This window comes from Colias eurytheme, chromosome 25, assembly GCF_061535395.1.
Source record: "Colias eurytheme isolate Ceu_HAF_F1 chromosome 25, ilColEury1 Martin Lab GWU primary, whole genome shotgun sequence".
NCBI lineage: Eukaryota > Metazoa > Arthropoda > Insecta > Lepidoptera > Pieridae > Colias > Colias eurytheme.
Window position 1 is genome coordinate 1,620,722 of NC_143004.1, and position 21,038 is coordinate 1,641,759.

The 21,038-nt window shown below is 34.2% G+C and overlaps 1 protein-coding gene across 1 annotated transcript; it reads right to left on the minus strand.

The window, feature by feature from the left end:
* Window positions 1–114: 114 nt before the first annotated feature.
* Window positions 115–21,011, minus strand: LOC149897449 (facilitated trehalose transporter Tret1-like). Its single transcript, XM_090116227.1, has 8 exons — window positions 20,712–21,011; window positions 12,212–12,441; window positions 11,511–11,681; window positions 9,480–9,632; window positions 5,819–5,945; window positions 2,060–2,295; window positions 1,233–1,421; window positions 115–694 (listed from the first exon to the last, which is right to left on the minus strand). Exons 1-8 carry the CDS (start codon window positions 20,794–20,796, stop codon window positions 428–430), a joined length of 1,458 nt encoding a protein of 485 aa, XP_089972353.1. The 5' UTR covers window positions 20,797–21,011; the 3' UTR covers window positions 115–427.
* Between the last annotated feature and the right edge of the window lie 27 nt (window positions 21,012–21,038).

Consider the following 21,038-nt stretch of genomic DNA (forward strand, 5'->3'; position numbering starts at 1 on the left):
TGTTTATGGTAACTACATCACAACTCAATCATTTCATTTCATTTCACCATTTGGTTTCAATTGTTCTCTTTGAGACTTAAATATAAATACTTTACTAAATAACTATAATAACATGGTATAATTTTGGAATGGCTGTAAAGCCTCGTATACAATAAAATAAATTTTACAATAAAAAATGGCACCTTTCAATCACAACTATGGAATAAATCCAAACAGAGCAAGCACTATTGCAATAATTTGCTTATAAAACGAGATTCTAATTTTAACATTTGATTTAGAAATACAAATATTGTATACTTAATATACTTTAATAATAGTTTGGTACTCTTTCCAATATTTAAGTACCATAGAATTTGTAAATAAACTAACACACCATCAAAACCTATGAAAATCATTTTAAATAATGTCCACAGATAAACATTAAAATCTACACATGATTGGTTTCAACGACATCGTCTTGTTTTTTCTTCCGTTTCTTTCCTTCTAAGTCTGCGTAAATGTCCTCCAAATCTCGCATTTTTGTTTCTGGCACGCAGAATATTAGATAAAACACGTTAGATAAGCAGACAACACTGAAAATCCAGAACGTTGAATGGTATCCTATCCAGGTGTTCAAAGGTGCAAATAGTTTTAGTAGAGCGAAGTCAGTACCGAGTGATATTGCCATGATGAGAGTGGCTACTGTACCACGCAGCTGAAATATGTAAAAAAGTTTATCAGTATTTTGAATGGGGAATTATTTTAATGTTTTTATATTGCTTAATGAAACTGGCTATCTTATTATCTTTTAAGGAAAAACTTTTTAATCGTACTTAGTTACAAGACGACAACTTTAATTATTCAAAGCCGTTGTTTTAAGCCTATTTATACGCACACAATGACAATAGTAGATATTATAATGTATTACTAGATTTCCGCCAGCGGCTTCGCCCGCGTTGTCAAAGAAAAACCCGCACAGTTCCCGTTCCTGTGGGATTTCCGGGATAAAAAGTAGCCTATGTCTTATTCTAGGTCTTCAGGTACCTCCATACCAAATTTCATTGTAATCGGTTCAGTAGTATTTGCATGCGAGTAACAAACATCCATCCATCCATCCTCACAAACTTTCTTATAAAATTTTATAATATAAGTAGGATAGGATAATAGGAAGTAGTTAGGGTAAGATAGGATAAGTAGGATAGGATAGGATTAGTAGGATAGGATAGGAAAGTAGGACTACATAAACAACTCACCTGAAAGCTGAACATCTCGGTCATAATAACATACGGCAGCGGTTGCAAACCAGATGCGTCTGCGAATATACAGGCACAGAGCGCGGCGACGGGCAGCCAGCCGGGCAGCCCCGCGCCGAGCAGGTAGAACCACGCGCCCAGCAGGCACATGCTGAACCCCGCCACTACGCTCGTTATTACGAGCAGTGGCTGTAAACAGGGTTATGTATAGTGTTATATACAGAGTAATATGTAGTGTTATATACAGAGTAATATACAGTGTTATATACAGTGTTATATAATATATTAGACAAGCATATGAAGCCGGCTAGCGTAATAGCCGGGTTCAGTGAATATGCACGCACAGAGCGCGGCGATGGGCAGGTAGCAGGCACATGCTGAACCCGGCCACTACACTCGTTATTACGAGCAGTGGCTGTAAACAGGGTTATCTTAATATATATAAATCTCGTGTCACAATGTTTGTCCTCAATGGACTCCTAAACCACTTAACCGATTATAATAAAATTCGCACACCATGTGCAGTTCGAACCAACTTGAGAGATAGGATAGTTTAAACATGTAGGTACCACGGGCGAAGCCGGGGCGGACCGCTAGTAACTTAAATATAGTGTTATATACAGTGTTACTTCTGAACCCGGGTGAAGCCAGAATAAACAGCTAGTTAGTTGTTAAAAATAAAATAATCGAAAGACCATGATAGTTTTGATCAAACTACTTGTCCATTTCTAAACTGTTTGCCAATATATACAGCCAACGGAAAATAATTATTGAAAGATTAATTCATAAAATCATTAATGGCCATAGACAAAAAGAAAAACACTAACCTTTCGCCCAACTCTATCCACAAGTTGACAAGCCAAAAACGACCCTAATATCTGCACAGCAGCTAACAAAATTGATTGCTTGTTTGGAGACAAAGATATGCTCGAATTAGGGTCTTTACTAGCTTCAGAAAATATATGGCTGGCATAGACAAGGACAGCGATGCATCCGCAGAATTCCCGCGTTAGGTTCACGATGAGGGCAACCCAGAACGCTTTTACGGTTGTTTTGTCTCCAACTGTAAAGAAATAATAAAGATGAGTAAGTATGATTCCGGATGAGTATTACAAATGTGGTTAATTTGAGTGAGAATAATATGGTAAGATATAATCTTGTCTATATGTATAATCTATATATATAAAACACAAAGGTGACTGATATAGTGATCTATCAACGTACAGCCCAAACCACTGGACGTATCGGGCTGAAATTTGGCATGCAGGTAGATGTTAGGACGTAAGCATCCGTTAAGAAAGGATTTCCCGAAATTCTTGCGGGAACGGGGAAAAACGAGGATGCACGTACAAAGTCGTGGGCGGAAGCTAGTAATAGGTATAAGACGCTAAATTTCGATTCGATTCGAAAAACTATGAAGTAGGAATTACAAAATATGTTTGCAGTCTGCGAGCGAAGTCGCTGGTGGCAAGCTAGTCTAAAGTTCCAATAATAAATAATTAAGTAATAACATTGAGTGATGTTTGTGATTAAAATAAACGCTTTTCACTAAATGCATAAGAATGTATTCATGATACATAACAAAGTAGTACAATTTTCGTGTGTCTGTTTGTTACGGCAAATATCTGGAATGGCTCTACCGATTTTGATGAGACTTTGATGGATAGATACCGATGTATAATGAGGAGTAACGTACTTAGTCTACTTTTTATTCTGTGATTTCATAAGGATTGGGAACACTAGGATTAAAATTTAAAAGGATAAATCACGATACGACTGCGGATGAAACAGCGGGATGCAGCTAGTCTATTATAATATAATCTTTGCTGTACTTATGTTCTTGTGGTAGTACAATACTTGGCAATTGCCCACAAATTCAACCAAAAAAAAAAAAATAAGTCAAATGTTGCCAGTGTAAAATTTCAATTGAACTTAATTATAATTATTAAAGATAAAAACATGTTTTTGTCAACTATATTATACCAGAGGACGCTTACTAATTGCGCCTAACCCTTTCATTTGACCTTTGATTGAATTTGACCGACCACCATTTGCGTGAGAATTAACAGACAATTATTTTTAACGGGTCATGGCGTTGAACTCAAACATATTTATGTCTTCCGTCTGTGTATGTTTCCGGGATAAAAAATATTGATCAGTGAAATATTAGTGTTTAAAAACTTAGTGCTTTTAATATTATGCATTTATTTTTCATACGGGGCACGAGCAAAAAACGATTTTAGGTACCTAGTTATTTATCATTCTCGGTCTCCATCAATATTTTATAATAAAAAATGTATTTTTTAAATTACAGATTTTAGCTAGACAACATTTTTAGAAGAGCACAAAAAATCCATTAAGCCATCGAGTTACCCACTACCAACCAAGCCAACCGGCCAGTCATAGAAACATGCATCATAAAAATATACATAGAAATCAATTCTAAATTGTTTATTTTTGCATACAATGTCCAATACTATTCAATTGACTCGTAGATAGGACATTTGACACACAACAAATTGTGGCCAACTGAATTAATATGCTAGCAAATTGAAAATGATGACGGTTTCATATGAAGGACAATCGGCTGATGTCGGAGGTCAATCACTGGCACAATAAAAATACAGTTGAAAAAAGCTTGTTTACAATGCTTTGTTGTGGAAGCTATCGAGTGTTTTGGGTGTAGACGTAATAAGGAATATTTTTCTGAGGTTATAATATTATAGTGTCCATAAAAATAATCTGTATTGTGATATAATTATCTACTGTATATAGTTAATTTCAATTATTTTCTTTAATAACTGCAGTTGTTATCGTTACAAATAAATGTATTTTCTTTCTTTCTATCTGACATGTTATATAAGCAATATTTTGTGAATTCTGAAATTAAGAATTATTAAAGAAAAAGGCTAATCATAAACTTTGTCATCTCTCTTCTTACACGTGTTATGAATAAACTTTTATTCAATGTATCTCTTCTTAGTCGTGCACTCTTGACAGAGTGGTCGTGGTTATGGTGATGGTGCTCTATTCCTGTTAGATGTGGTCACTTCTTTGTTCGCTCCCTGTCCAACAATACGTCTCCATTTCTGACGATCGGTAGCATTACGAGCACATTCTACAAGGCTGGACTGGGTCGTTTTACCGATAAGGTCGGTCCAACGTGTAGGTGAGCGGCCCCGTGATCTTTTGCCCTCAATTTGTCCCTGCACCACAAGCCTCTCCAAGGAATCCTCATTTCTGGTGATATGGCCAAAGAACTTCAATATTCGCATCTGCACAATCGACGAAAGCCTATTTTCGATGTTTAGTTCCTTGAGTATCGAGACGTTGGTTCGGAACGACGTCCACGGTATTTTCAGCATCCGCCTCCAACACCACATCTCCAGCGCATCAATTTTTCGGCGATTCTGCATTTTGAGCGACCAGGTTTCCGCACCATATAGGAAGATAGGAAATACCAGACATTTCATAAGTCGCACTTTTGTGTTCTTGGTGATGCGCCTGTCCTTCCAGATTTTATTTAGTTTTTCCACTGCAGATCTTGTGATAGCGCATCTACGTCCAATTTCTTCTTCACATCCTCCTGTGTTGGTAATAGTGGATCCGAGGTATATGTAGCTGTTTACCACTTCACAATTAGCAACATAAAGTGGTCCTTCATTTTCTTGTCCAGTTCGATCAATTATCATGACCTTCGTCTTATTTCTATTGAGTGTCAAACCGAATTGCATGCTTGTTGTTTCTAGACGACTCAAGAGTTCTTCCAGTTCTTGTTTTGTTTGAGCAAGAATCGTAGTATCATCAGCAATCGTAGTATCTTAAGTTATTTATCACACGACCACCTATTGATATGCCTCCATTCCACCCATCCAGGACAATTCTCATTATGTATTCTGTATAAATATTGAACAGCAAAGGTGATAACAAACATTAACAAACATTCAATGTATAGTAATTAAAAATTAAATCAATTAACGCTTTTTCCGAATACAAATCCAGCAAATTCTTGAAGCGAATCTAGTATTTCAAATAATGAAAAGGATATAAATCCTCATAATGTTTCTGTATGCATATAGTAACTAAGTATTAAGTATCACCTAGGTCCTAGACAGGTAATTTTCAGGGATTTTTACCAGGAGCCTTTAAAATCCTAAAAAATTGTGCTCAAAAGTAATTTATTACGGTGTCCCTGGTATACATCAACAGCCTTGTGACCTAATTTTCTGGAGATTATATTTTTGAGGACAACGCGTGATGATAGAGCCAATATTTTGTAACGAAATATTTTGTGGAATTAAATCTTGGTAGATTTATTCATAACAGTCAATAATACGCAAAAATATTTTTTTTCTATTCTTTAAAAAAATCCTCGTTAAAAAAAACATTACTAAATATCAAAATGTACATTGTTTTATAAGCATCAAAGGCGAAGGTACCTACTATGTTTTTAATTGATTCTCAAACTATCGATATTTTTTACGCACGTATTGTAGAACAAAAGCTATCGCTCTAGCTCTAAGTTCGTTTGATGTAAATGCACTGTTAGAATACTTTTATCTAATTATCAAAGAATGAATACTTACACAGCAGTTTGGGAGAGAACTTCAGTTCTGAAGTGGTTTGTTCTATTATAAGTCTGTCTACTTCTTCGCTGATGGAGGAATCCGTGTGAGGGATAGAACGTAGCCAGCCGAGCACTTTTGCTGTTTCCTGAAATACATAAAGATTAAAGATGTTATAGTTACTTATTTATAAAGTTTGGGGCTTTTTAAAGTACGAAGCTAAAATTAATTAATACACATGTCTATACGTTACGTAGGTAAGTCTTATTTAGATAAGTTTTTATCGCAGCTTTGTAAGAAGGGTTGTTTTAACCACGTTATTTATACGTTCGCAATTCGCAGTGTATTTAACTTTTTTCAAATGTCTGTTTTTAGATTTGTAGGTAATTTTTAACGCATGTTTTGTAGTGTAAACTGGTTTATGGACTTCAGTTTGAGAGGTATCTATACCTATTTTTTAATTTGTTTTAATTTTCATCGTTGTAATGGCTATATGAAAAATTATGGCGAACTTTTGCCACCACATCTACGCAGTGGCATGTATGACTGAAGCAAATTTCAAATCGTAATTTATTTATTTATTTATTTATTTATTTATTTATTTAGAATTTAAATTATAACATAACCTATACGCAAATTATTATCAACAAAATGGTTACGAAATCATTTACCTTGATATATCTAGTTAATTCAATACAGTGCATTTATCATGTTAATTACTGCAATGATTATTTACGAGAACTATTTCAGATAATGTTTCTCGTTACAAACAAGATATAAACTTGTGATCACGAATTTCTATTCAATGTGTTTTGTGGCATAATGTTGTATAGAACACAAAGTGCTTATATTGTAATAAATATAATTTGTATTATATTTTCACCTATGTCAGAGACACTAAATTAAACTTTTGGTTCGAATTGAAAAATAAGCACGAAAACGAAGTAAAAAGTATTTAATTGATTAATAATAAACCAATTATTGAATTAGAAAATATCAGCATTCTGTTATATAATCTTTAATTTCTAGTAGTTACAATAATATTTTACAATTTAGATCACTAATCCATACTAATATTATAAATGCGAAAGTAACTCTGTCTGTCTGTCTGTTACTCAATCACGCCTAAACTACTGAACCAATTTGCATGAATTTTGGTATGGAGATATTTTTATACCCGAGAAAGGATATAGGCTACCTTTTATTGCGAAATATGTACCACGGGCGAAGCCGGGGCGGACTACTAGTTTCTAATAATAACAATAATATTTCACTATTTATGTCATTTAGACCGGGAGATACTGACACAAAATTTCGAGTCATTTGTAACAGGATGGCGGTTCTACAGGGTTCTTAGTACGCAATGACAAAAAGAAAAATGATGGTGTGAACGCTGGTACCGGCGGCTTAGTCGCGTGGGCGTTAGTCGAACTCGTCGGAAAATAGCGAAAGTAAAACGATTTGTAACAGTATGGCACTTATTTTTCCTGTAAGTTTGAGGATCAACGAATATAAATACAAAATTTCAAAGATCTAGGTGTTGGAAATCTTCACTTATATAAATTAATAATAAATTTATTTTTCAAGTATGACAGCACTTTTTCCCCCTACTAGAAGTATGGCAAATATAATAATGGTCACATTTTAGCAAATACTCTCCAAAAAGCCAAATGCAATACTGGTACAAAAAGATAGGCGAAATAAAAAAATTTTGCATATTTTCGGCGGTATGGCGACCATTTGGAATCGTCCGAAAAGTATGGCATGGCGATTTTCGTAAATGGCTGCACGACGATGGTTACCTGTGCTAAAGTTAGCTTGGTACAAATGGTTGAATAATTGTTTTTTTTAAATCAACACATTCGCGTCGGTATGGCGGGCTGTAAGTCATACCGGAAAAGTATGGCATGACACTACCGCCTACTTCTTTTTTATGGGCTATCGGTAAATTCTAAAATTTTTGTGTTACAAATCGTTTGACTTTCGCTATTTTTCCGACGAGTTCGACTAACGCCCACGCGACTAACCCACCGGTACCAGCGTTCACACCATCATTTTTCTTTTTGTCATTGCGTACTAAGACCCCTGTAGAACCGCCATCCTGATACAAATGACTCGAAATTTTGTGTCAGTATCTCCCGGTCTATTAATATTTATATCCCAAGAGCCCACGACAATAATAAAGTTATTAGTTTTTACATAATTTTATTTTTTTCGGGGACTTATGTTGATGGAATTCCACGTATCTCAAGCAAGGCAAGATGGCAAGACGGCAAGATGTAAAAACCATGAAAACTGTCCGGCTCTTGAGATAACATCTTTTTATACATCCCCAAGTAATATATAAAAACTATAATGAAAGTTAGGTACTATTTTATACACCTTTACTACCTGTTTCCTGCCAAAGTAACCACAACCCAGACTTGATGTCGCTGGTCTCTCTTATCTGTATAGGAGACAAATACAGAGAAACTTTCAACTTTTATAAAATAAGGAATGTCTGGCCGTCCGCGTCGTGGGCTCTAGCTCTATTATATTCGCAACATATGTTTATGAAGCGTCTCTTTCGTCAATCTATTGGAGCTACTAACCGATTTGAAATAATAAGAGATAAGTAGGTAAGTATTCAGTGTGATTCGTTCCTTTGGTTTTGATATAATTATAACTTTTTTCATTGTTTTTAAATTCATGTTTGTAAGTACAATAAAGTGTAATAAAGCAATTAATTTTTTTTCCTTAAAAAACTATTCCTATCTTTGTAACTTATCCAAAAATGTAGTATTTATCTAATGCTAGTTATTTATTAATTTTGAATTAATTCTAACATTATTTAAATTATCTTCAAAAAGCGGGGCGTCTTTACGTCACTAATGAAACTAGGTTAGGTAAATAAAAGAGAGAAATTTGTATGTTTTAGTTATAATTTAATTCTATTAACCTATTGAACTGTTTATATCAATGCTTTTCAATTGAAAGTTTAGCCTATATTTTGATAAATCAGTGGGTGCTCTTAATAAGACTTATATGTAAAATATTATAATGAAAATGCCTGTCTATGTTTATTATTTATCTCGTATCGATTCGTGGAAATGGAATTTATCAAAAATGTTAATTTAGGTACTTTGTCATTGTTCTGGAAGCTTCTTCAAATATCTTGTTCTGCGTAAATTGATATTGGGTTAAATGTATTTTTCAGTTGATAGTAGCAATTCGTTAAAACTTCTTTTATTTTTATGCGACAAAAAAAAAAAAACACCTCCAGTCCACTCTATATAAAATACTAGCTGCTCCGCGCGGTTTCACCCCCGTGGCTCCACTCCTGTTGGTCGTAGCGTGATGATATATAGCCTATAACCTTCCTCGATAAATGGGCTATCTAGCACCGAAAGAATTTTTCAAATCGGACCAGTAGTTCCCGAGATTAGCGCGTTCAAACAAACAAACAAACTCTTCAGCTTTATAATATTAGTATAGATTAATGAGCTAAATTTTACCCTCCTCCGTCTATGCAATTTTCGTAAAAGCGTTTCAAAGTTCATGTAAGTATCTATATTATATCTAGATACATAATTTAGAAGGTGTATTGTAGTAGCTCTACCTCAAAAAGTGATTGCTTTACGTAGTATAATAATTACCTACTATGTTAAAAATATCAAATATGGTAAATATATAGATTACATACCTCATTCTTCCCACATTTAACCAAGTAAGACGGTGTGTCTGGCAACCGTAGTAAGATGCAGAAATGCACCAAAGGTATCGCCAGTAATATCCACAGAACTGTGTTGAACGGGAGTAGATCCCCTAGCACGAATACTAGGAGGTTTCCAACTGTCTGGATAAAGAAATAATAATAGTATTTTATCATGTTTAACATACTCTAAAGCCGGCTACTCACGTATCAGCCGCAGGGGCAATATTGGAACAATCTCGGTTGCACGGCGGTCGGAGCATTTCAGCTGTTCTCTAAATTGCCCCTGCTGCAGGTATGTGCGTAGCCGGCCTTATCGGAGTGTATTGTAGTTTTTAAGTTATTTGTTACACTTACACGTTCGACGAGTAAGATTTTTTGTATATATATCAAAGTACAAGTAAAGGCTATCATAGCATATGGATTTGAAAAAGTTTTTGAGAAGTTTAGTTGGTACCTAACCTAATAAATAGCTGATCGGATTTAGATTAAATTTGGAAGAGCGCAAAATTAAAATTAACACATAATATCATGCTACTTTTTTCTACGTACCACGAAGCCGCGGGCCGATCTTCGAAATAACAAGCCAAAAGTAAGAAAGTGCTGACAATATTTAGTAAAAAATATTTTTTTAGTAAATAATATAAGCATTAATTAGTTAATAAGCTGTTTCAATTAGGTACGAGGAAAATTCAAAGCTAAAACAAAAATGATAAACGTGATCTTAATATATTATTATGAAGCATATTGTGTGTGGGTTCTTTCCCCACAGGTTATCGTTTCTTGGTATTGCTAATATAATATAGTTTTAAGAATAGTGCATTATCATAATATCTTTATGCAGTTTTAATAGCTAATATTATGTAATACTTTGTTTATGTTTTATTAGTTTGTAGTTGTTATAAGCTAACTTGTATAATATGTTTTTACAATAGTTTGAAATGAAAAAAGTATGAATCCTTTAGTCGTGATATTTTTTAAATTTGTATAAATACCTTTTAATTATTGTAGAGTCACTGATCTTTGATTATTGTACAAAGTTAGATTTATATTATGTATACAGATATAAATGGACATTAAAAGTGGGTCAATATTGATTCTGTAGGAGTCGGTTACACACAAACATACATGCATAGAGATAAAGCTTATAAAAGCGTGTTATTAAATTAAAATACCTTATCACTACATCACTATCACTATCACTACATCACTATCACTACATAGTATAAAACAAAGTCGCTTTCCCTGTCCCTATGTCCCTATGTCCTTATGTCCCTTTGTACGCTTAAATCTTTGAAACTACGCAACGGATTTTGATGCGGTTTTTTTTAATAGATAGAGTGATTCAAGAGGAAGGTTTATATGTATAATAACATCCATTAAATAGTGGAGAAGTACTGTTATTTTTGAGGTTTCTAAAGTGATGTCGTAAAAAATTATATTTTTTCCGCTTATATTGCAAACGCAGGCTGAACCCTACGAGTTTTATCAAAATAATGTACTAAGTATTATACACATTGAAAAGGTCTACAGAAAAGTCCGCGATGGTATATGTCTATCTCTTATGGATAACCCACAATAACTTTTTTTTGTCATTTACATTTTACGACAAATAATGGCTAATTTTCGATGCGATTTTAACCAATACAGCATTAATCCTTAACCAATTAAATACCTTGAATACATTGTTTGTTTAATATAGATCTATATGGCCCTTTACACCGTATGATTTAAGTGAATATTTTCGAAGATATTACAGATTTAAAAATTGCGGGACGTAGCGTTTGCGGCGGTACCGGCCGGCCGCCCGGCTATCTATTTTAATACCCGTACGAAGTCGGAGCGGGCCGCTATTCTTTTTTAATATACAACGTTCACAGTTTTTCTGTAGTGTATTTAGTATCAGCATTGCACCCGTGCGAAGCCGGGGCGGGTCGCTAGTTCAGGTATATACCACACACCATAAAATACTTTGTCACAAAATATGTGAGTTACTTTATAATAATGCAATATAATAATTACCTGAGAGAATATAACAAAAGTCCCCGTCATGCCCCGTATACTATCTTCACTGATCTCCTTCACATACAGGGGGCAGACCACGAAGCCACCACCCGAACCAAAGCCTATCAGGGCCCTGGCTCCTATCAGAGCGATAGGGTGGGTACATATCAGCTTGACTGCCCAGCCGACCTGTAGATAGTATTATTTCCTTCAGATAATCTAGTAGTAATTAAAACTTAGCTAAGAACTTAATGAAAAAAGGGGACACAACAATGGAGAGTTAAATTTCGCTTGCTTTGTATATCAATCAGCCCCTAATAAAATATATGAATGACATCGTGAGCACCGCATTAGGCACGAAAATTTCATCATTTTATTTTTTTGCAAACTTATCTTTTTGCTTTGAAATCTGCAGGTAAAATATAAAAGGTTAATATGGTTTAACTTGAACTTCTGAAAAATTTTAGAAATTCTCTACATATTATTCTTAACACACACTTTCTCTATTAACAATTTTGTAAATTCTAAAACTGAGCTGGAATTTCTAGAAAATAAACTACATCCTTAACGAAATAGGAATATAACCTTTTTATATTGATTAGACGGGTCCCCACAGACCGCGCAGCCTCGCCAAGCAATGAATGGTAGCCATTGGCGGCTCACATTTTATCATCTATATTCGATAATATAAATTATAAAAAAATTCTTGAAACACTTACCGAAATAGGAATAGAAGCGCACAGCAAAGCATTCTTCCGTCCAAACTTATCAGCTGCGACGCCATATATGAAAACTGCTATTGGTGCGAAAATAAACATAATGGATGCCATCCATGACACCTCTTCTTCGGTTAAAGGTTTGGTGGCAGGTGATGTTTCTCCCATTAAAAGGGATTTGTTTGGAGATATCCAGCCCATGGCAGTCCCATAGGCGAGGATTGGCATGCACACTGAAACAATAAAATAGTTTCAAGTGTTTTTGTGTTTTAATTTTTTGCGTTTGAAAGGCTTTTAAACAGATTATACACGTGTTTCATTTCTAGATGTTAAGATTTTCTGGTTGAAGAAATAAATGGAGAAAGGAATATGTTTATTTATTTAATTCTACAAGGTAATTACTTATAGTAGTGTTTTTTAATTCAGTACATAGAACTTCCTACTTTTAGGAAGTTGCTAAGAAAGAGGTAAACTTCTTATATGAATCATTTTTTTTATGGTAGCTTTATTTTGTAGGGAGATAAATTTAAGAACTTATAAGCGCTTTATAAATTATAACGCGATGCTAATATGTTATTTTATTTTCTGTGTGACCAAAGATTTTATAATATATTAGTCTGTATATCACTACATGGTATAAAAACAATTGCATTCTCTATAACTCTATGTATGCTTAAATCTTCATATCTACGCAACGGATTTCGATGTGTTTTTTTTAAATAGAGTGATTCCACAGGAAGGTTTTAGTATAGAATTTAATAGGTTTTAATCAAAGCAGGCGAAGCGGGCGGAAAGCTAGTTTTTTATATACATACTAGGTTTCCGCCCGCGGCTTCGCTGTCAAAGAAAAACCCGCATAGTTCCCGTTCCCGTAGGATTTCCGGGATTGCGTCATTTTCCCGGGATAAAAAGTAGCCTATGTCCTTTCTCGGGTATCAAAATATCTCCATACCGAATTTCATGTAAATTGGTTCAGTAGTTTAGGCGTGATTGAGTAACAGACAGACAGACAGAGTTACTTTCGCATTTATAATATTAGTATGGATTATTTGCTTTTTATGTACTGGAATGTAGATCTATAATTTGGCTATAATTTAGAATCATCTTTGGTAATAATTTACGCAAATCAACACACGTTTACATTATTATTCACGAAAAAAATTACATAATGTTTCGTCTAGGTATAATAGAAATATCTAAATTAGAAACAGGTTAGGTTCTAATTTTTTATGAAGCCATAATCCATTTTATAACGAAAATACTCAGATAATATATGTATAGTAAAATAAGTCCTTTTTAACAAAACTCAAACTCAAACATTTATTTATTCAATTAGACTTCTTCCAGAAGCACTTTTGAAACGTCATTACATATTTTAACATTTACCACCGATTCGGAAAGCAGTATCTACGGAGAAGAAAAATAAGGCACAATTTCTCAAAGTTATTTAAACTGATCCCATATCCAGATTATTTAATCGATATTGCCAAAAATATCTTTGTTATTAGGTACGTAAGTTTTAATACCTGTGTTGTTTTTGTTAAGGAAATTTAATTTTTTGTAAAAAACTTTTAATTGCATAATATTGTAGATTTTTTTTAAGGCTCCCGTCATCACAGGGTGTTCGTGTCACCTCTGGATTATAATCCAGAGACATTTTTTGCTTTTTTTTTGCATAAATAATATTAAAATATTGTAGTTTAGAGTAAGGACTATTGCTTTATTACAATTAATTGTTCTTCATTAAAATTCGATGACATGTGATTGCCACACCGCACTTGGACAGCGTTGTGGATTGTGGCCTGTACCCTCATAGGAGGCCCGTGTCCCAGCAGTGGGAACGTCTGATGATGAAGATGACGTTTAGGGTGCTTCTTATATGCGAGGATGTGTAGCGAAGAATGTGTTTGAAAGAACCAATCATATCGCTTCATTTAGTTTGAAATTTGAAGTGTTTAGCGTTTGAAGTGATTCTATTGGTTATTTACAAACACATTCTCGCACATTATTGGTGGAAAACACCCTTAATCCCTTATAATGTGTTGTAGTTTAGAAGACTTTATTTTCACTTCCTTGTTTCAATATCAAAATGTTGATGGAACTTACTTTAGGTGTCTAACGTTACAAGGCGTTCTCACTAATCTTGAGAAGGGCTGAGGGAAGTACAATTAATTGCTATCAAACCCAAATCAAAGTAACTATGACGTAGTAATAAATCTTCTTTAGTAGGTACAATACAAATAAATTATTTGCGGTGTTGTGTAAATTTGATACTGTTATTGAACGTTTTGTACTGATAAAATATTTTAAGTTACATAGTTCTGTTTTGTCTGTCCGATTTGATTAATTTTCTGTTATAAAACTTCAAACATATAGCTGCATATGAAATTATATTCTATGATATACAAATGAATCGCAATATGTGTTGGTAAGCGCATAAGTAACTCGAGAACGGCTAAACCGATTTCGTTAATTCTTTTTTTATAATATTCCTTGAAGTACGAGGATAGCTGTTCTTATGGAGAGAAAACGTAAACATGTACCACGGGCGCAGCCGGGGCGGACCGCTATAGTTTTAAATTAATGTTTCAGATGATTTATTATTAATATATTATAATACAATTCCAATCGATATTGTACCATAAAAATACGAGTAAATTACGTTGACATTTTGAATTATTTAATTACACTGAACTTTGACATTTACCTACCTGAGATCACGTGAAATAGCAAAGTACATATATAAATAACATAATATTATATATTACACTATTTATATATGTATAAAAGAAAGGTGATTAGAATTATTTATAGCACGTGCATTGTTTTGGCAATATTTCAACTGCAATCGCTATTTACATAGCGATTAATAATCCATACTAATATTATAAACGTGAAAGTAACTCTGTCTGTCTGTCTGTTAATCAATCACGCCTTAACTACTGAACCAATTTGCATGAAATTTGGTATAGAGATATTTTGATACCTGAGAAAGGACATAGGCTACTTTTTATCCCGGGAAATAGGATAGGTTTTATCCCGGAAATCCCACGGGAACGGGAACTATGCGGGTTTTTCTTTGACTGCGCGGGCGAAGCTGCGGGTGGAAAGCTAGTATAGTATAAAGCCGGCTACTCACGTAGGTACCTGCCGCAGGGGCAATATAAATAAATAAATAAATAAATAAATAAATAAATAAATCATTTATTTGCACCATTAGATATATCTTACAAAAATTTAATGACCCAGGCTCCTAATATAGTTGTAAACTGTTTTTCAGGAGCCTGTGTTCACACTAATTTATGTTACACTGTTACAATGGCGTATGTACACGAATTTATTCAGCTTTAGACATAATCTTATATATAAAAATGAATCGCAAAATGTGTTGGTAAGCGCATAACTCGAGAACGGGTGGACCGATTTCGATAATTCTTTTTTTATTATATTCCTTGAAGTACCAGGATGGTTCTTATGTAGAGAAAACATAAATATGTACCACGAGCGAAGCCGGGGCGGACCGCTAGTTTATTATAATATTATTTGTTACATTTCAACATTTGTTCATTAAACATGGAACAATCTCGCTTGCACGGGGGTGGAGCATTTTAGCTGTTGTAAATTGCCCCTGCTTGCCTCGTCGTCATAAAATCACAATTAAGGAATTAAGGGTGTAATTAAAATATTGCCCCTGCTGCAGGTACGTGAGTAGCCGGCTTTATATTATGCTAGAGGTCCGCCCCGGCTTCGCCCGTGGTACATATTTCGCAATAAAAGGTAGCCTATGTCCTTTCTCGGATATCAAAATATGTCCATACCAAATTTCATGCAAATTGGTTCAGTAGTTTAGGCGTGATTGAGTAACAGACAGACAGACAGAGTTACTTTCGCATTTATAATATTAGGGCGCGGGCACACGATGCGTTGCGGCGCCGCACCGCAAAGATTTCACCGTGTCAGTGGGCACACGAGCGGTGCGGCGCCGTAACGTTTTTATGTCGCAGCGGCGTCGTAGCAGCGTTGCACAGCGTGTCCTTCCTTGTGACGCAAAACAACTGAGCGGTGCCGCTCCGACGTCGCACCGCATTCACCCCTCCCCGCCTCGTCTTGGTGGTTACAAGTCCGGTGCGGCGCCGGAGCGCATCGTGTGACATGCCACAGATATTTCTATGTAAGACGACGCAGCGACACCGCTCCGGCGCCGCACCGCCGCCGCAACGCATCGTGTGCCCCCGCTCTTAGTATGGATTATTGACGCGTCTGATTGCAATCAAATGTCAAATAAAAAATTATAAAGTATTAAAATATTTAAAAATAACAATTCGTCAAATGTGTCATAAGTAACAACGGTCAATAAGTTTTGTTTTTATTGCACCTTTAGCGTTTTTTGTTGGTAGCACAATTAAGTGTTAAAAATAAGATGAGCGCGGGTATTATTTACAAAAAGCATGGATGTTTATGAAGTAAATAATAATGTAAAAAATAAAATAATGGCTTTAAATATCTAGTATTGATTAGAGGCAGTCCTAGAATTTCAAATCCGTAGCAGTTCGAAATGTCGGGAAAATAATATAATGAATAAATCGCGTTTAAAATCCGTTAAAAAGTCTTTAATCATCACTACATAGTATAAAACAAAGTCGCTTTTTCTGTCCCTGATGTCCCTATGTAGGTATGCTTAAATCTTTAAAACTACGCAACGGATTCTGATGCGGTTTTTTTCAATACATAGTTACCTAGAGTGATTCAAGAGGAAGGTTTTAGTACATAATTTATTATGTTTTAGACAAGACGGGCGAAGCCGCAGGCGGAAAGCTAGTTTCTATATTATATGTATAATACTCGCGTAAAATCAAACACTAGAAAATACTCTGTAGCAATGTTACGTATACATTTGATTCAGACGATTTATCGAATTATTCCTTTATCAGAAAGCCCTTTTGAACATTTTTAACTCAATTATTTCTTTTGCGTTTTCGAATCGTTAGACTTTGTATCAATTAAGTAAAGATTGGATATTAGTTTCAGTAAAATAAATTTTCTTGTGGATTTATTCATTGAAGTAATTTATAATTAAATTCTATGATAAATATTGAGATATACTTATATATGTATTATAAATCTGTAGAGTTTGTTTGTTTGTTTGTTTGAACGCGTTAATCTCAGGAACCACTACTGGTCCGATTAGAAAAATTATTTCGGTGTTAGATAGCCCATTTTTTGAGGAAGGCTTATAAGTTATATCATCACGCTAAGAGCTACAGGAGCCACGCGGGGAAACCGCGGGGCACAGCTAGTAAATTCATGTATGTTTATGTACAATAATATAAATATATATGTACAATAATCTTCTTATATATAAAAATGAATCGCAAAATGTGTTGGTAAGCGCATAACTCGAGAACGGCTGAACCGATTTCGATAATTCTTTTTTTATTATATTCCTTGAAGTACGAGGATGGTTCTTATGTAGAGTTAACGTAATTATGTACCACGGGCGAAGCCGGGGCGGACCGCTAGTATAAATATAAAAAATATAACTTCTTATTGCAGATATATAAAAATATCGACAAAATATCGATTCCGGTAAATAATATGTTGGTATAGCAGTATTATAGAGATTCTAGGAATGGATAAGAATAATGTTAATCTTCTCCTTAATCTTATACCTTTTCTATAATACTAATAAATACTGAGAAAGTACAATGTCTTTACAAAACTTATAACATAAATTCGAAATAGGCTCTGACTATAAGTAGGTAAGCCAATGACTCCATTTTTTTGGAAACGTGGAATGTTGAAGAGGAATATATATTATTTATTTATATTCTTATTTATTATACTTCATAGCAATGAAAATATTATTATTTTAATCGAAGAAACTCGAACCGCTTGCCTAAAAGAACCTAGCTAATATCTAAAATATTTAAAATTACGCAAGCAAACTTTTGAAATTAACCGCATTTTCAATGAATCGATTCTAATAATTCATTTATATTTGAAAGTTTCCGGTTGGTCTCTTTAAATTTCATCTAATTATAATACACTAGCTGTGCTCCGCGGTTTCACCCGCATTGCTCCGCTCCTGTTGATCTTAGCATGATGATATATATTATAGCTTAAAGCCTTCCTCGATAATCTAACACCGAAAGAATTTTTCAAATCGGACTAGTAGTTCCCGAGATAAGCGCGTTCAAACAAACAAACAAACTCTTCAGCTTTATAATATTAGTATAGATAATTTATAAGTAAGACGAGGAAGTTTAGTTTTTTATTATGTGTCTTGTGACACAAACAGAAATACTATCACTTTCATTTCATTGGTATTTGGCACGCATTTGACATGCCATTTTGCTGTTATAATGTATTGATAATAAATATTATTTAAATCATAATAATAGTAACAGGAAAATTATTAGCTCTTCCGAGAAGATTTCCCTTTGGGTTTACCTAGTAATTGATTGTTATAATTTTTCACACTATGTACCTATATGAGGTAGGGATTTTTTAAAAAATATTTGTTTTTTTGAAGCAGATTACAAAAAAAAATCCTTTTCAGTTTAAAGTACTAACTATGTATATTATATCTAGTCCATAAGTAAAATTATTATTGTAAAAAAAATATGTTAGCTTAAAGTTAATAGTCAAAAACCTAATAAATTATATACAAAAACCTTCATCTTGAATCACTATCTATTAAAAAAATCGCATCAATATGTGCTGCTTAATTTTAAAGATTTAACCATACAAAGGAATATGGGGACAGAAAAATCGACTTTGTTTTATACTACATAGTGATAAATGAAAAACAGTTCCAAGTCTTAATAATAATAATTTATGAGTACTTAAGTAACTAATATATCAGCACACCCCGGACACTCCATACAAAATTATCGTTTTGACAGAGACTGCAAATGTGTGTGTTAACGCTTTATGGTTGGCACATTTTTGACTAGCGTAAAAAAAATTCGCGTTTTTCTGATGAAATACAACCGTAAACACCACAATATCTAACCATTTCTACGAAAAACGATAATCACAAATCCAAAATAATAAAATTACTATAAGTCAATTTGATTAATGTTGTCAATCTTCGTTGCGTATCGTCCCTGTAGAAAAATATGGACCATTTTTAGACTGATCGTGCGGGGGAGGTAAGTGTTTAATTTTGGCGGGAGGCGGAGAGTGTCCGTTCTGTAGCGTTTAGCTACTATTATGTATTCTGTGATATCAGTGAGACAGTTTCTCAATTATATTGTACACTGACAGTAGTGTTTCTTGTATTGCATATGCCATAGGATAGCAAACGAGCAGACGCGTCGCCTGGTGTTAAGCGATACACGCCGCCCATAAGCATCCACTCCACTGGGAAGTGGATGTGTTGCTGTCCTCAAAGGGATTTGGAAGGAGTTAGGTAGAAGGGGCGAGGATGGGAGGGAATGAGGACAGGGAAAGAGAGGATGGGTAGGGGATGGGAAGGGATGTGGGCCTCCGGACCCCTCACTCACCGTACGGAACGCGACAGTAAACTGTCACTATGGCGCCGATATTCTGTGAGGGTGTGGTACCTTCCCCGGTGCGAGCGTGGCCCAATTCGTGCCGAAGCATGCTCGACTCCCACTTAAAGTATTAGTTATTATTTACTAACATAGTGGACTTCAGATTACGTATTTACAATAAACAAAGTATACAGGTACTTCCCTTTTAATGTTTATTTTTTAATTACCTCATTGAATACTATCGTTAAATAATATACTGTACATTAATGGATATATTATTATGTATTTTAAGATATGTAAAAGTGGACTTATATGGTTTTCACAGACTGTTGCGTTGTACATAGAGTTTGAATAAATTTTTAATAATAAAATTTTATAAAGCGACTCGTTTTCGTGACTGATAATTTATAAAAATATAATCTGAGAATATATCCTTTAAAATATGTTTATACTAGCTTTCCGCACGCGGCTTCACCCGCGTTTTCAAAGAAAAACCCGCATAGTTTCCGTTCCCGTGGGATTTCCGGGATAAAACCTATCCTATGTCCCGGGGTAAAAAGTAGCCTATGTCCTTTCTCGGGTATCAAAATATCTCTATACTAAATTTCATGCAAATTGGTTCAGCAGTTAAAGCGTGATTGAGTAACAGATAGACAGACAGAGTTACTTTCGCATTTATAATATTAGTATGGATTTATTGTGCGAAATTTTTCTTTTAATTTTTTTTAACTATAACTAACTAAATATCATAAGATGTTCAGTTGTAGCATATCGAGAGCTTTTCTACTCTACCTTTCTCTATTTGGTATTACTTTTTAGTATTATTGATTATATTATAAATAAACCTATTTTAAATACATATATACTTATTATTGGAATATTTATATCATTATAATCATATTCCAATATATATCTGTTTAATATAACTAATTTTTGCTCTAATATACTTAATATTATACTTAATTGAAAAAAAAAACTGTCTTCATTTAGAAATATTTACTCACCAACAATCGACATTAACACTTGGTTATGCTTGCTTCCATGCTTCTCTTGCTTTTCCGAACTAACTTTATACACCTTGCTCACCATTTTGAACACACACTAAAAAGTATTTACTATGATCACTAGAGTTCAAACTTTTTTTTATAAAAAAAATATTTTCAGCCGGTGCTTATCATGAAAAAAAAAAATACGAGATTACAAAGGAGGTTTTATTTTTTAATTTTTATGGCTGGCTTGATTTTTTTTTAAATTATTGCGTTTATTATAAAGTGACGCCCGCGTGCCCGCGCTAGCCACGGCAACGGTTGCGCACTGACAGAATATGCTCA